Source organism: Corvus kubaryi, unplaced genomic scaffold (assembly GCF_017639235.1).
Source record: "Corvus kubaryi isolate FWS band 111438036 unplaced genomic scaffold, C.kubaryi_AGA036_p1.0 split3-73, whole genome shotgun sequence".
In the NCBI taxonomy this organism is placed as follows: domain Eukaryota; kingdom Metazoa; phylum Chordata; class Aves; order Passeriformes; family Corvidae; genus Corvus; species Corvus kubaryi.
Window position 1 is genome coordinate 46830460 of NW_024582091.1, and position 16103 is coordinate 46846562.

Below are 16103 nucleotides of genomic sequence, written 5' to 3' on the forward strand. Positions count from 1 at the left end.
TGTTTTTTTCCGTCTTCTATCAATCCATTTTTTAACAGATGGCGGTGCGTTGAGTCCACACAGCAATAGCTCTAGCTGGACTGGGATAATCATTTGTTGCTCCTGTTCTTACTATTATTTCTTTTTTTTTACCAAGTGGTTAAATGGGGCTAAAAGTTGAAAGGCTGTGCAGAATTGGGTTTGTGTCTGCTACAAGCATCAAAGGCAGAGTAACAGATGAGAATGGACTTGGAGTTGTGTTCATTTCAGTCCCAGAGATGCTGAAGCTGTTGAATCAGGATTGTGTTACCCATTGTACAAACCTGACTCTGCCAAAAGACTAAATCTGATATAATTATCTCTGACTCATGACTGTCATTACTGTGTTGTTTGGTAAGTGTGAAGAATAGGAAGAAAAGAAATAATGAAAGTGTAACTTCTCTAGCACCAATTACCTCAAGAATAAATCTAAGCATAATTACAGCAAATCCACATTATTCAGGGTTATACTATATTTCAGTATGTGGATGCTTTCTAAATGCAGCTATTTTTAAATTTATTTTTATTCATAGTACTGATGGGTTCTTAAAATTTTTAGCCATTGATTGACATTACTATTGCTCATAATACAGAACTGTTAGCATAAACAGGAAAAAGTCCATTTGGTATAATCAGTTAAATTTGTTAGAAATAAGCTCAGAGTCCATGTATATTGGGAATCAGCATTGGGTATCCATGGAGAGTAGAGTATGATGAGGTTTGTTTTACTTTAAACAGTAGTATTTAATTTGAAGCAATGTGAATATTTTGAAGTGTTAGCCCTGGTTTTGCTGTTATCCCAGGACTCACCATTTTTGGTAAGGTTTCTTTTCCATAAAAGGCTAAAGGGTAGAAGAGCATTTCTGTGTTTTAGTTCTTCTTGGAGAGCTTGTTGCCGCCTCCAGGCCGTGCATGCTCTTTCAAGTAACAGAGGGGAGCTGCTGCTGAGCATGGCTGTGAATGAATGCAGAGCTTTCATCTTTGCTCCAAAGAATCTAGTGACCCAATTTCTGTTAAGATTTCCTGAAAGGCACTGATGTGCCTCATTGTATTGGATGGTGTATTTATTATTACTACCCAAATTCCTGTAATACTGTCAGTGCTTAGTAACAGTTATGATGAGAAAGAACCTATAATAAGACATGCTTCAAAATGGTAGTGGTGAATTCCCACGCTATGTGCCAATCACAGGGACTGTCCTGGGAGGCATTGGCTGCCCTCCTTTTCCACTGATCACAGGGACGGTGTCCAGCACCTCTTGGTGAAAGCTAGTAGCAGAATTACAGCATGTTTTGTTACGATCTTTCCCCTCTCTCTATCTCTGCATAAGAGCAGGAATTCCCATGGGTACAGTAATACAAAAACCTTCATGAGAGAAGTGCAAATCATCATTACAGTTCCCATGACACAACCCAAAGTAAGGTCAGTGCTGGGGAGTGATGATAGCAAAGCAAGAGACCATTGATGTGTTTGTATTTGGTTTTGTAGAACACTCTAAGGAGTTTTTTACTTACTTTTTCTGAAATTTTCCAGAACACTTCAGAATTTGCAGGAGAAATTGCTGCGAACTATTTAAGAATAAAACTGGGTCACCTCTTTAAGTATTGTTTACCATGCAAGATGCACCCTTGTTGTTATCAGATACAGCTTGGCTAGGTATGTATCCCTAGTGGGACTAAACATTGTCACTACAGGATTGTACTGAGCAGCTGGCAGTAATGTAGCCCAAATAAACCTCCTGCTTGCTGCCAATAGGGGTTTCTCCTCTGTTGTAAAGTCTCTGAGAAAAATCTTCCTGCTGTCATGACTCAGAGCTTACAGTAACACCCAAGCAGTGGCTGCAGTTAGGCGTGTTCATAACCGCTTCTGTTTGCCTGCATTCGGACAAGCCCTATTGACTTACTTTATTGCAAAATGTTTGGTCATGTGTTTGAGGAGGATGGGAGGTGGGAAGGCAAATTAATTTAATATTTATTCTAACATACTAGTTCACTTTTTTGTACTGTTTTTGCCTTTTGGCAGCTGCCTAATTTTTCTGCTTATTACCTAGAGGGTGGGGGCATGGTACCAGCTTTTTCCTGTTCTCCATGCATCAGCCAGCAGGAGATGCTATAATCCATAATGTGGTTTCACTGCTCCCCTCTTTTCTGAGACCAAGCCTATTAAATTAGAACAAAGCTTTGCTCAGTTCGAGAATTAGGAATCTCAAAAGCCATGTGTTTCACTGCCCTGTTTGGCAGACCCAGGCTGAATAATCTTTGCTTGTGGTACAACAGAAAATTTTAATTGCCTGCTCATTGGTTACCACTTGTCCCCCTTCCCTGATGCTGGTGTTTCCTTCCTCATGCTTTGGATGGTAACATTAACAGCTTGATTGTTTGAAGATACTCTAAGAATGTAATTTAAGTTACTACAGCCTTCACTAAAGGGCTCTCATTCTTTTCCTTTTTTTCTCTGATATGAATTTTGCTGTGTTTCATATATTGCTGTTTCACCCTTGGTTTTCCAAGAAGTCGAGAGGTGGGTTTCCAGTGGAGTACTCCATTTGTTAATAGTACAGCCTATGTCAAAGAATAGGAATTCTCCCTGGATCTTCATAGCCTTGCCAAAACACAAGATTCAGTTGAGAGAGTCTTGTTAAAGACTTTTGTTTTCCATGTATAGAGGAGTCTGCGGGAGAATTGGAAAAGAATGATGTATTGTAACAGATACAGAATAATGTAATACAGAGCTTCATTCTGCTACATATACCTATGACAAGTGGTACATGAGTACAGTTGTAATGTCATTAAAATTAATTATGCTAATCAGTGAGAGGAGTGCTTCACCATGAGGAAATGTGTCTGGCTTGCAGATACAAAGGTCGGCAATGTGCTTCACAAAATTAAACTGAAACCTGGAAACAGTTAACAGAGAGGAATTTGTCTAAGCAGCTATTCTTGTATCAAGACAGACCTCCTGGGAGAATTAAACTTTTATGCTCTCGTTACTTATGACAAATATTTCCCACTGATTTCAGCAAGCAGTGTCGTCACCAGCTAATGTGTAATATATCTCTCACCAAAGTAGCCATTGGATGCTCCTTTGATTTTCTTCTAAGTAATCACAGACCAAACCCAGACATGGTTACCTACGGGGGCTGACACTGCACATTTCAGACTTGCACAGCCCTTGCAATTCATGCTCTGGGCAAAAAAATATTTATGACCTCTGTTAATTTTCTTTAAAATTTTGGAGGCCATCATTTGTAACTTCAGGATGTGATGTAGCTTATCACATCTTAGCTTCCTGCAGTTTTCTATAAACAGCCTCTGCAAGGATTAGAGGTCTGTGAAACTTTGTTAATGAAACCCAAAACCTTCAAAACTCAAGTTGCAAAGTCCCAAACTTAGATCAGTTTCACTCATGGCCATGAACTTTTAAGGGAATCTGGGATACATTTCAAGGAAGTCGCTGTCATGTTTCACTTGATGCAGGCTTGTATGTTATTGAAACTGGAGAACACTAGCTGGTTTTATCTGAAGCTTAGAATTTTCCATAGGGCTTTACATCAGGCTTTTGGGGTTGAAGTAATTTAAGGGTAAGAACTCAGCTACAGGACACTAGTAAATCTAGCTTACATGATGGCTGGAGAGTAGAAAAGTTGTGTACAGTCACTAGTACAAAGGTGGAGAAATTGAAAAGGGCTATTTGACTGGGGGGCTCATTAAAATCAGCCAGTCATCAAAGGGAATAGATGTTTAGTCCAGTTATGATTTCACAATGTGATTGATTTGCAGTGAATCGAGATTAACAGGCCACTGATAGTGTGGTCCTGATTGAGGGGAATCTTCCTTGCCTTAGAGAGAATGCTGTTGTGGTATGCCTTTGCTACTGCTTTCCACCCCTGGACAGCACTGCTCCCAATAAGTAGCAGTTTTGGTCCTTGTTTTCTTGTGCTCCAAGAGAAATGTCCAACTTCTGGATTTTTTGTGAGGTTTGGGATAAGGTGTGGTTGCCTGTAAAAGGAATGCCAATGTACTTGAGCATCTCAGAGTCTGTTTCTTAGGAAGGGAGATCAGAGCCCAGCCTAGGTGGAGATGTTGAAAGGAGCACTACAATACTTCATAAAGCCACAACACAGCTAATTATGGACCAGCACTCCTCTTTCTAGTTCTTATTTATGTTCTTTTCTAGCACTGAAACTGAGGGGAAAGATCAAAAAAAGTATCTAAGTTCACCAAGTTAAAAAACATTCAAGCAAGGTTTATTTTTCTTTCAAATTAGTCCTTCATAAAGGGAAATTCTCCAGGGATTTTTGTCAAAAGAATTAAAAAAGAGAAAATAAAAAATGCCTGGTAAAGGGCTTAAGTTATATTTCCTATAGACACAGCTTCCACTCTAGTGGTGGTGTTGGAGGGTCACTCTTCATCCTTGCTTTGCAGAGATTCTCTGTATTTTTTTCTTTCACTGAAATTCCATAGACAGTAATTAAGGAACTGGAGGCCAGCAAGAGGTCAGCAAGCCTTCGTCAGTGAAAACAGGGATTGTTTGCCATGTACAACACTCCCTTTTTTCCTTGTGGTGAATAGAAGATTTGCTTAGAGCTGATGACTTATGCCTTTCTTGCAAGTTATGCAGCTAGCAAGTAACTGGGGGAATCAATCAGTGAGCAGAAAACAGCTAATTGAGTCCAGCATCACGCTTTTTTCTTCTTTACATATTCAGCACTGGAATCGGAGCCAGTTTGGTGTCTGATAATGTAACTCCAGAGACGAGGCATTTTGTGTGCAGGATTCAGAGCGAATACAATACTAAAGAAGAAGTGTCTGCTCCTAAATTTTAGGGTTACAAAGCTGACAGCGGTTGAGGACTCGGGGGAAAATACTCGAAACTGAGCTTTAGGCTTATAAATGCCGAAGCTGGTAAGTCACTGAGCATGTAGCATGATGTGGAGAGGATGTGCCTCCTGTTTCAGAGAGGGAGAAAGAGAAAAGGCTTTTGTGGTTATTCTTAGGCACAGCACAGCATGCATAGCTTTTCTCAGTTTTCTTTTTCCTTTCCGTGGGCTTTTAAGTTCTTTTCTGTTCTATTTTTCTGTCTCTGACTTTATCCAGGCATCTTTAATAAAAACTTTTTAAAGTTAGAATGGTTGGGATTTTTTGGCAGATGTAAAGCCTGCTGGAAAGAAGAAAGGACATGTGTAGCTACATCTCCTAAAGGGAACAGCAAAGTCTCTTTGCATTTATTATAGAGCCTGTAGTTCTGAGGTGAGCTAGCCAGGGCTGGGGGATGTGATGTGATATGTCAGTGAATCTAAATGTAGTTTTTTGCCCCAATTTGCTGAACAAGAATTGTCTGGTAGCAAAAAAGAATTGCAGCTTGAGCTTAATCAGATATTAAAAGATTTCCTTTTTTCTTAGACGGAAGGTTTCCAAGAGATTTCAGTTTGGGGCTGAACTATTACTGGGCATAAAGCAAATTGTAAAATTTTAACCTCTCTCTAAATGGCTTCATGTAAATGTCATGTATGTTTGGGGATTTTTATGGAGCTGAAGCAAATCAATCAGTTATGATAGCTTTAACTGGATGTTGTCCTAGCATTTCTTGCACATTTTTATTGGGACATGGCTACCAAGCTTTGCCTGTTTTTAAGGGCTGCTGCTATAACCCTGAAGTGTTTCCAAACAGTCCTGTCGAAAGCTAGCTACTTACTTCTGGTTTACATTTTGCCAATTAATTCCAAGTACGCTAATAAATGTTAGTTTTCTCTGTCTCCCTCTCTCTCTGTGAAGCACTAACTCAAAGAGGGAGGTTAAGATTGTTATTTCTGTGGCGTGTGAAATGGGCTGGATGTTAGAGAGCAGCAGAGCAAGGCGTGTGCCCTGCCTCCTGAGCAAGCAGCACCAAAGAGCCTGCGTGAGAAAAGCAGGAGAGAAAGCAAGAAGGGTGCCAGAAGCAGAACTATAGAGAGCTCCTCTAGAATCCTCCTAGAATGTCAGAGTACATGTGTTAATTTCCTATTTGTTCCTGAGCATAAAGGATTTTTCTTTGATCTTTCATATGAGATGATGCAAAGTGCGGCCTTTGGAGGTGCACAAGTAGGGAGTTTTCCAAGGTGAAGGGATGTGAGAGGTGGCAGAGGGGATTGATTTCTTACAGATTTGACAGCATCTTCATTGTTTGTGGCCACATTTGTTTGCAGCAAAAAGCTGGGCAGTGGGTATGGGCCTTGGCCTCTCTGTAGTTTCCCAGCCGTGTGGTACGTGGTGGCTGCAGTCCTCTGCATGCAGTTCTTGGTATTTCCAGATGCTGTTAATATATTCCCTGTTTCCCTGCAGTCCTTCGCGCGTTTGTGCAGCCAAGCTCTCCGAGCTGGCGGGTTTCCTCACCGTGAGAGCATTGCAGATGCAGGGATGCACTTGCTCCAAGGCGCTCGGGAAGGGCGGCTCCACCCAGCCAGCCCCGCCAAGGGGCCCCGCAGGCTGCGCTGGGTCCCCGGCAGCCCGGCCGAGGCCTGCGCTCGCTTTCAACCAGCGCGAGTTTTGTGCATCAGCTTTGGCCAATTTGCTATGGTTTAGGGCTGTGGAGCCAGCTGTCTGCAATCTGATGTAATGTTGCCCTGGAAACCAGAAATGAAACACTTAAGCATTCACCACAGAATTACTACATACAGCATTAGCCAAAGTAATTAAAAGTTGAGCCATATGGGCTTTCGGATGGAAAAATTTGGAGCGGAGGAGATGGAAGTTAAGTTGTTCCTATTTGCAGTACTGCAAATCCATTTGTTGTCCCCTTGAGGGCACAGGGAGAGGCCTGCCTTGGCTGTGCACAGGGGTACAGGGAGCTGGAGGGGCTCTGGCTGCTCTGGCTGTTTTATCAGCACGTTAAGGACACCAAGGCTTGGCCTGGTGGAACAGCTGTGTGCCAGGGCCAGGAGGCGTTGGCAGAGGGGGTGCAGCAGGGACTCCTCCAGTGCCAGAGAGGCTCTGGCTGAGCATCTTGCAGACACGTCCACTTTGTAACAGACCACATCTACCCTTCTGCAGTGCTGCAGCATGCTGGAGTGCCTGTGAAGGGGGAAGAGGGCAAGAGGGGGCTGGCAGCTGTCTACATCCAAGTCCTGTGCCAAGACCTCGCTGCTAGAGCTGTCCAGGAAGCCATTTCCCAGCCCACCACACTTTGGGGACACTGGGGTAATTTTCTCATCTGAAGTCAGGGACAGCTACCAAAAAAAGCAATTTGTTCACCGTGAAAGATGGGGAAGGTAGAGTGGGTTGGGGAAGTCAAAGCATGGGAGTTCAATGATTTCCAAATATGTCAGTTATGGCCTGAATGCTTTACATTTCTGTTTTCTGTTTAATATTAGCTGTAAAAGAAAGCATTGCTTGAGCTGGAAAATTAGGCTCTGTTTCCCATGTGCCAAAGTGGAAACTTTTGATAATTCCAAGGCCTTTCTTAAAAATTTAATTCAAAAACAGGAAGCAAGTGAACAGTAACCCTTTTTGGAAATGCATTCATTTTCAAGGAATCGGCATTATTTGACAATAAAGTTTCCTGAGTGGCACCACTGGTGTAGTCACCATTTTTAGGCCTTTTTGCATAAACTTACTGTTTTTCTCTGTAGAAGATTTCTCTGTCATATGCTACCTGATATGATAGGAAATAGGCTGCTGGAGGGAGACTTGTCTTTCATCTACCCACAAAGCACGAGCTGTTCTCGCCTATCTGCGAAGCACTGGCGATAGACAGGATCTGTCGCTGCTTGTGGAGGACCCCAGCTCAAAAGGCTATTAGGAGTCCTGAAGCATTGGGGAAAACCAGCTGGCACTTAATTATGATTGCACTTTTTTTATTTTGAAGTATGGTGCCCTCTGTACCACCCACTCGGGTTTGATTTCAGTACCTTGCGCTGAGGCTACTTTGACTCTTGCTTTTGCTGTGGTAGTTGTGAATGCAAATGTCAGACATTGTAAAAGCTCTTTTTTCGTTGTTGGTGTTGAGTCTTCATAACTCTGAGGGGGCCCAGTTCCTTATCAGATATCAGTGGTGCAAAGCAGGTCTAGCTGTTTATTCTTCAATGAAATCCTGGGTGGGAGGACCAGGTATGAGCTGTTCTGTAAGTCTAACAGAGCTCACAGTTTCACAAGCAGTAGTCTTGCAGACCTAGGGTGTACAAAAGGTAATGATGGAAAGCAATCCCCTAGAGTAATTGCATTTAAAATAAACATATCTTGAGTGCAGAATATGCATGATGGTTGCTTTCCAGGATGCACTTAATGGCCCAAGAAGTCTTGCCTGAACTTCTTGATTACAGTCAATAATCCATTCATCATCTTATCTAAATGTGTCTGTCTTGTTTGACGTATCACTAAGTTGTCCCAGGCATAATCTCTGAATTAATGCTCATCTTGTTGCTCAATTTGTCTTGATGTAAACAGCCCTGGTACTCTTTACAGTCCTATTTTTCCTGAAGGAAATTTATTAATTACCTAGCCAGTCTGTAACCACAATAAACACATTCATGCAATTCTTGGATGATAGAATGACAATTCCTACAGCCGTTAATGTGGTCAGTTTGGTATTCCTCCTTATTTTGGAGTAACACAAAGTTTGTGGGAAATTGGTAATTGACAGTGCCCTTGCAGAAAGTCGCCAAAGTTTGCTCTGGTGTGGTTCTGGGGCCTTTGTGAGGTGCATGCCTGGGAGGTAGGCTTTCAGAGGTGCCCTGGCTCTTTCAGGCTCTGTGTGTGCCTTTGGAAGTATACCAGTGCAACTGCTAAATGGTGTTCTGCCCCGTGGCATCTGCCTTTAGTACCTCATCCTGATATTTAAGTGCACTACAAAAATACAAAGCATTTTTATGTTCAGCCTCTTATTTATCCTCCAGATAATCAGACAGCATTTTTGCTGGGAAGAGAAGGGGATGGCTTTTTTTTGTTTGTTTGTTTTTACTTGGCTTGCATCTGTTGGGGGTCTTTATTTTTAAAAGTTTCATTAAGGAGGAGAAAAAAGGATGAGCACACTGTGGAAGCCCAGATAGCTGCACTGACAGGAAGTTGCATGAGGGTTTTTAGAGCTGACCATTAGGAATGCTGTGAATTGGCTGGGACTATGAGTGAAAACAAAGTAAGGTATACGATCCATACCGTGCTCCAGCTGGAGCCTGTGCTGTGCGCAGGAATGTGCAGCGGCGCAGGATGCCAGGGCTGTCCTGGCCAAGCCGGAGAGCCCTGCTGGCCTCCTCTCCTCTCCCCTTCCCTGCCCTTCCCCCTGCTGCCTTCCACATTCTGAACTGATTAAAACAGAGGAAGTAGCACGTTGAACATTGGATCTGGCTCGAAAATCGAAGTTGTCTTCTTGTTCACAAGGAATGGATTGTTTCAGCTTGTTGTGTCACTGCTGCTGGAGAGAAGGGAATTTTTTTTTGTCTCTGTAATGTTTGATACTTGAGGGAAAACAGCTGGAACTGAGCATACTGGATCAGATGCAAAACGAAACGGGATGCTGGGGAATATGGACTGCACTGTATATCTGAAAAGGTCAGAGTTTTCCCTTGGTCAGTGCTGGAGGAATGCTCTGTCCATCTAAATTCCAGCCTCGAGAGCCTTCAGGAGGAGTGTAAGGAGCAGGGAGGAGGAAGGGAATATTTTGTAGCTGTGGCAGTCCGTGAGTGAGGCAGATGAGGTCTCCTCCTTCCTTTCCTTCCCATTCCTTTCTTGTGCTGCTGTTTTTGATTTTCTGGGAAGACTGGGGGGAAAAAAAGAGAAATCATCAGTGACAGAGCTTCATTTTGGAAAAGCTGTTTATAACCAGGTTTAAACAGCGAGTTCTGAGATGCCAGACAGACCAGGGACTGACTAAACCACGGGAGCATAACTGGTATGGTAAGAAGAACCCTGGAAAAGAGCCCTGCCTGAAACATACTGGAAGAGGACGTGGAAGTAGTTATTACACAATGCATGTGAAGAAAGACAAGGGCAGGAATGCATTTCAGTGCCTAGGATCTTACGTTGCACAGATTTAGAAATCAAAATGGTATGTCATGCTTTCAGAAAAAGAAAAAAAAAAAAAAAGAAAACGACAAAACCCTCAGTAATTTAAATGTTTCTGTCTGACCTGAGCTGAAAATATAACACCAGTTACAGAGCTGCATTGACACAATGCAGCAGATGAGCTGGGTTAACTTGACTTGAACGAGCAAGCTGTGGAACTACTGCTTTATTAATATTCCTTTTGTTTCTTTGCCAGTCAAGAGAACAATCCGATGATGAAACAGAGGAGTCGGTGAAGTTTAAGAGGTTGCACAAGCTGGTGAATTCTACTCGCAGAGTCAGGAAGAAACTCATAAGAGTTGAAGAAATGAAAAAACCCAGCACAGAAGGTAAAAAGCAACATGGTTAAAACTGTATGTGTTTCTCTTGAGAGGGGACAGAAAGTGGAGGGTTGAGGGAGGGAGGGGTGGAGTATTCGTGAGGGAGGGTAGGAATGACTGTCTTGTCTACTGTGCATGCCTTAAGTTACTGAATTTTTAGGCTTTAGAAGGAGGAAAGTGACAGCCTAGAATGTGGTTGCTGCCGATCTGGTATTCTCAGAGCAGCACTGGAGAGCCCCTCATTAAGAGATCAGAACTTGGCTTATGTTTTCTGCCACATGCTGGGGAGGGAATGAGCCTAGGAGCAATCCTAGCCAGCTGCCCCACAAGCTCAGCAAAGAATTAAGTGGAGCCACTACCACACTGCTCCCTCCTCCCAGGCTTGGGGTGGCACACAGGTGAGCTCCTGCTCATTTTGGGAGGGTAGCAGCTGGCTGGTGGTGCAGTTGAACCACATGGCATCACCCTGTTGCAGAAATACAAAAACTCTATCAGACATTCTTTGTGGGATAGCAATTGCCTCGTGACTTCTACTTCTGGGGGATCCTGTCTGCAATTTGGCTTCTGAATGAGCCCTGCTCCCTACAGAGAGGGGGAGAGAAGGGAGGAGGAAGAGGAGAGGGGGGAAAGGGAAGCAGAGTTCAGGCCCTGGGAACACCATGCTGCAGAATTAACTCTGGATGACCTGTATCCATGTGTGAGCACTCAGATTAATGGAGCCTGATCCTCAGGAGCCTCTCTGCGCAGCTGTGCTTGAGTCTTCACTGGAATTGTGGGCATCTCTCTATGTTGGTGGCCTTCCCGGCATTGTATGCCAATTCCCCTCAGCTCTGCAGTGAGCTGAGCTGTCTTACGATTCTTTGCTAGTGCATTTAAGGAGAACACGTGCATCTTGCGTATGTGGCAGGAAGCTGCTGGCAGATCTATGATCTAGCCTGCCTCTCCTACATTATGGATGGTGTTACTGGCTGGCGTGGAAGGCACAGCCCATCTAGAGCTCTGGAATGGGCAGCTGTCTCTGTCTGGAAAGGTTTTATCACCTCATATGATGAGCATAAAGCTGCGATACCTTGGAAACAAAAACATGGATTTTGAGATGAGACAAACAAAACAGGACTATTTTTCCACTGCTCTGGGGAAAGATGGCCCCCAGAGAAATCTGTCCTACCTCCTCCTTCTCTCCCCAGGAGTCTGGGAAAAGCTGCAGGGAGCAATCAGGAGGAGGCTCCAGAGATGTGAGCACATGCAGGAGCAGGCAGCCCAGGGGCTGCTGGGCATGCAGATGCCTTCCTGCAGTTGGACCAGACTGTCTCCTCAGCATATTAAATATCTGTCTTGCTCTCTGTATCCTCTCTTACAGTGCTTCACCTCCTTATTTCCTTTTTCCCTCAGTCTTCCTCTGAAGTGTGCCACTCCTTCCATGGTTTTTATTTCACTTCAGCGTGCCACTCCTTCCAGAGTTTTTATTTCCATTGAATTTTTCCACCCCTGCCCCCTGCAGAAAAAGCACTGAACTAACAATTGTATCCAAAAAAAAGTTTGTTCTCCTTCCTTCTTTCTCCATCTGCTGCCTGTCTTCTCTAGCTCTAGGCTTCTTTGATTAAATTATCTGTAACTCCTGAGTTCGTACTTTATCTATCACTCTGGAGTTTCTGTGTGGATTTGCTCTTGGAAAACTCTGTTGCAGAACCAGTTATTGCTAAATAACAACATGGATTACTTCTGCATAACTTCTGTATAACTAGAAGGCCCCCTAAGTAGCCAAGTATACCTTAGCAGTAGATACCTATGACTTTTCTTTCAGGAAATTCCACACCCAAGTTTTTATATGGCAAATTAAAAGTGCTTCATAAATGCCATCCATCCTAATCTGTAATAATATAGGTCTGTATTCCCATTTGGATATGTTAGAGGGCTATGCAAGATCACAAAAAATAGGGTGGTCAGATTTGGGATTGCAGTCTGGCCTTCCAAATTACCTGCAGTTGACTGGATGTTTGCTGTGATTCTTTGAATCTATGTTACGAATGTGAAGTAATGTGAAATCTTAGGTGACTAGGTTCTGGGGAGATGGCTACAGTATTTGATTGAGTAACATCAGTAAAATTTAAATAAATTCATTACTGTTCAACAGCCTTTAGTTTAGTGTAAGAGTAGACTTATTTTGAAAAATGACATGCAGTTTCCTAGAAGAAACATTCTGAATAATCCTTCTCAAAAATTTCTTCACCAAAAACAACTTTGCTGAATTTCCCTTGTGTGTTCCTGCAGATTTTAAAGGAAAGCACACTAGTCTCAGATTCTTCTTCCACATTTCTGTTACTGACTCTGTTATCACAATGTATGTACACTTGGCTGAGCTGATACTCACTAGAATGTGCCAATATCTGAATCCATATGTATTTTGTCTTAATCTGCTCCTAAGTGAGCTAAATAATTGAAACTTCCTAATTCCTGGGCACCATTCTTATATAGCACTTAAAAATGCATCACATCTACATCTGTGTCATTATGGCTTTGTGTCATGGACTCACTCCAAATAACATCTGTTACAGTGTTGACACACAATGCATATTTTACAAGCGGTTTAAAAACATATTTACTTAGTGGACTAAAATTGTTTATCAGTACATACTCAGTCCCAGGAGAATGTCTATTTTCTCTTCAAATTAAGATGTAGAGGGGGAGAAGAGCAAGTTGGACAGCCCAGGGAAAGTGGTGTCAAAACCAGACTCCAATCTACAGACCTACCCCAATAAATTTCTCAAGAGTGAAAGTTTCATGTCAGATGTGGTCCACTATTCCTTTAATGTCACAGTGAGCTTTATCTTAGTAAAATAACATCTTAGGTTTCAACAAATGTATGTCAAATATATTTTGCCAACAGAGTGAACTGAAGGTGGGGCAGGAATCCTGTACAAGGTTGCTAATCTGTCATTTGAAGGGTATCCCTTGTTATTGAATGAGCTAGTTTAGTAAATCGTAGGTAGTTTGGTAATGGTTCAAATTTAGTTCTGCTGGAAGACTGTAGAAGCAATCAAAGATGAAGGCAAAGTCAGGTCATGCTAGAAATTTATTTTGGCAAGAAATAAATACAATCATATTTGTGTGTGTGTGTGTCTGATACGTAGCTATGAATGCTGTGAAATTTGTCAGGGAGACAAAGCAGGATGTGTACTTTTTTTTGACTCTTACCTTGTTACTGCATCTAAAACCTGTGCCTATACTTTGCTCAAAAGAAAACATCAGAGAAAAGTTTCTTATATGATAAATGTGAAAAGGAATTTCAGTTTCAAGTTCTTTATTCCCTTTTCTCCATTCCGAAAAGGAAACCTGGCTATCTTCCCATGTCCAGTACTATGTTGCAAAATATTCCTGTGAAATATTTTCTGGAAAAATTTGGTGAAAACCAAGTGTTTCTGTCATTACCAGGACAGTGTTGAAATTGGCACACCTGCAGTTTGACCTACTTCTTTGTTTTTGCAACTGCTAAATAAATTCTGTGTGATTAAAACTGGTGCCTTTCCCCCATCAAAAACCCAGAACTGTAAATTTCATCCTGGAGTTCAGCTCCATAAATTTCTGCAAAGAATACTCCTTTCTGCAGCCACAGCAGCACTAGGTATTGGAAAACTGGACCTGAGAGGTACTTGTTTGGGTTTTAACACCTGTGTGTACTTCTGACCTATTGTAAGCTCACTAGAGCTGAGCATCATATGCAAGTATCATAAGAAAAACATGAAAAACAGATCCCAGTTCCAGCTTCTAAGGGATTGTTAGTAAGAACATCTGTGGTCTTACTTAGCTGCAGATGAAAGAGAGAAACTTAAAATAACGATGAATTTATTTACAGGATGTTGTCTCCTGTCTTTCGTTAACTCATCCCAGAATTCTCACTTCCAAATGGAAGGAAGTACTTCAGGTTTATCCACTCAAAAATAACTTCTGAGCAATTTACATCAAAAATAGTTTTCTTCCAATTTAAATGGGTGATATCTTGAATAAATACAATAAGACTCTACAGGGAAACATCTTAGAGAATTATGAACAATGACAAGCGTTCTGCTGCTTTTGTCCCCTGTAGGTGTGGAAGAGCACTCACTTGACAACTCTCCTATACTGGATGACAGATCAGCACTTTACTCTGGAGTTCACAAGAAACAATTCTACTTCGACAGCTCCTGTGAAAAGCAGCCAGAGGATGACTCGGACTCACTTACTACTTCTCCCTCATCCAGCAGTCTTGATACCTGGGGAGCTAACCGGAAGCTGGTGAAGACCTTCAGCAAAACTGATAGCCGTGGCCTTATCAAGCCTCCCAAGAAACTTGGGACATTTTTCTCTTACCCAGAAGAGGAGAAGTCCCAGAAAGTTTGCCGCTCCTTGACAGATGGGGAAATGAAGAAGAGCCTTGGCTCGCTGAGCCATGGGGTAAGTACAGAAAGCATTTGCTTTTATGACAGCAACAGGCACAAGCACCATCTTCTGGTGTCCCTGGAGGAGATTCAGAGTGTAAGGAAGCAGATCCGATTGAAGAAAATGGATACTAACTATTCCTGTTCCAGAGCTTTTCTTTGCCAGCGCCCTGCTAGGAAAGGAGCATCCCCCACAACTTGCGACCTACAATTACTGCGGCACAAAACAAAAGGGGGTGGAGGTTGTGGCTTCCCAAACAGAAGGCTACGAGGGCGCACCTCTGTCAGCGAGTTCAATATCACCTATGTGGTGGAGAGAAGCCTGTACAGTCACCTCAACCTCTCACAGCTGGTGCGTCCCGTTACTGACAGGACCCTGAGCAAGGCCGACAAGCAGGACCTGAGGAGATGCCTGCTGGAGGAGGATGAGGAGGCCAAGAGGAAGTGGGCTGCCACAGTGGATCGCTGTACTAAAAGGGTTCTCTTGAGAATCCACCAAAAGTCTGTGAGTCAAAGAGTTGCCATGAAGGTGGTCTTCCAATTTCTATGAGGTTGCAGTGAACACTTTCTGCTTTGTACTTTTAACTAATATTCAGTGCTTCTGCTTTCTTTGCCATTAGGAACTCTTAAGCACTGTAATGCAGGTGATAAGGGAAGCGCTTGATATAATCTTGTCAGAGAAGAGTTTTGTTGCCATTTCTGTGTGTATAGAACAACTCAGTGAGAGTGAGCAAATATCACAAAATGCTGCTTTTTTAATTCACCTAGTGCAGAAATAGAGATCACCAGTGAACAGAGAAGGTTTCAGATACTATAAATACATTCTTTGTGATGCTTTGGGAATCAGTATTCTCTTCTACCAAGAGATGAACAACATTTTCAGAGTAATATTGTTACTCAACTGTGCTCTATTTCTTTTCAGCTGTCATTGCCTTAAGTTGGCCCTTCCCTTCTCAGATTGCATCTCATCAGTTCACTCACCCAATCTGTATTTTCCCTTACATACACAGCTGCAGAAAGATGTGGAGGTTTGCATTATGTAGTCACTGCCCTCCTGCTTGCTGCTCACCACCACCAGGAGTGTCACTACTGCTCCTTCCTTCTACCATGGAATGAAGGTGGCAGCTTCCCTCAGAGCATTATGGAGAGGGAACGGGGGATGGCCAAAAGAGGAAACTGTGCTTAGAGTGAGAAATTAAGTGATTTGAACACTCCATAGGGATCCAAAGCCGCTTCCTGATTATATGATCCAGTTTTGTTATATGATGACATTTCATCATATAACATATCTTAACTGTGATTCTGAGTTTCCTAGG

The 16103-nt window shown here is 42.6% G+C and overlaps 1 protein-coding gene across 10 annotated transcripts in view; it reads left to right on the plus strand.

The window, feature by feature from the left end:
• The window catches only part of SASH1 (SAM and SH3 domain containing 1), a 535527-nt gene that overhangs the window by 493325 nt on the left and 26099 nt on the right, over positions 1 to 16103 (plus strand). For 5 of the 10 annotated variants that reach the window (XM_042017471.1, XM_042017472.1, XM_042017469.1 and 2 more), the window contains 2 exons: positions 10249 to 10381; positions 14457 to 15292. In XM_042017471.1, coding sequence (XP_041873405.1) covers positions 10249 to 10381; positions 14457 to 15292 — 969 coding nt within the window. Of the gene's footprint in view, positions 1 to 4634; positions 4923 to 9450; positions 9540 to 9733; positions 10036 to 10248; positions 10382 to 14456; positions 15293 to 16103 lie in introns of those variants that run through there. The other 5 variants (XM_042017474.1, XM_042017478.1, XM_042017477.1 and 2 more) reach the window with 5 other exon arrangements.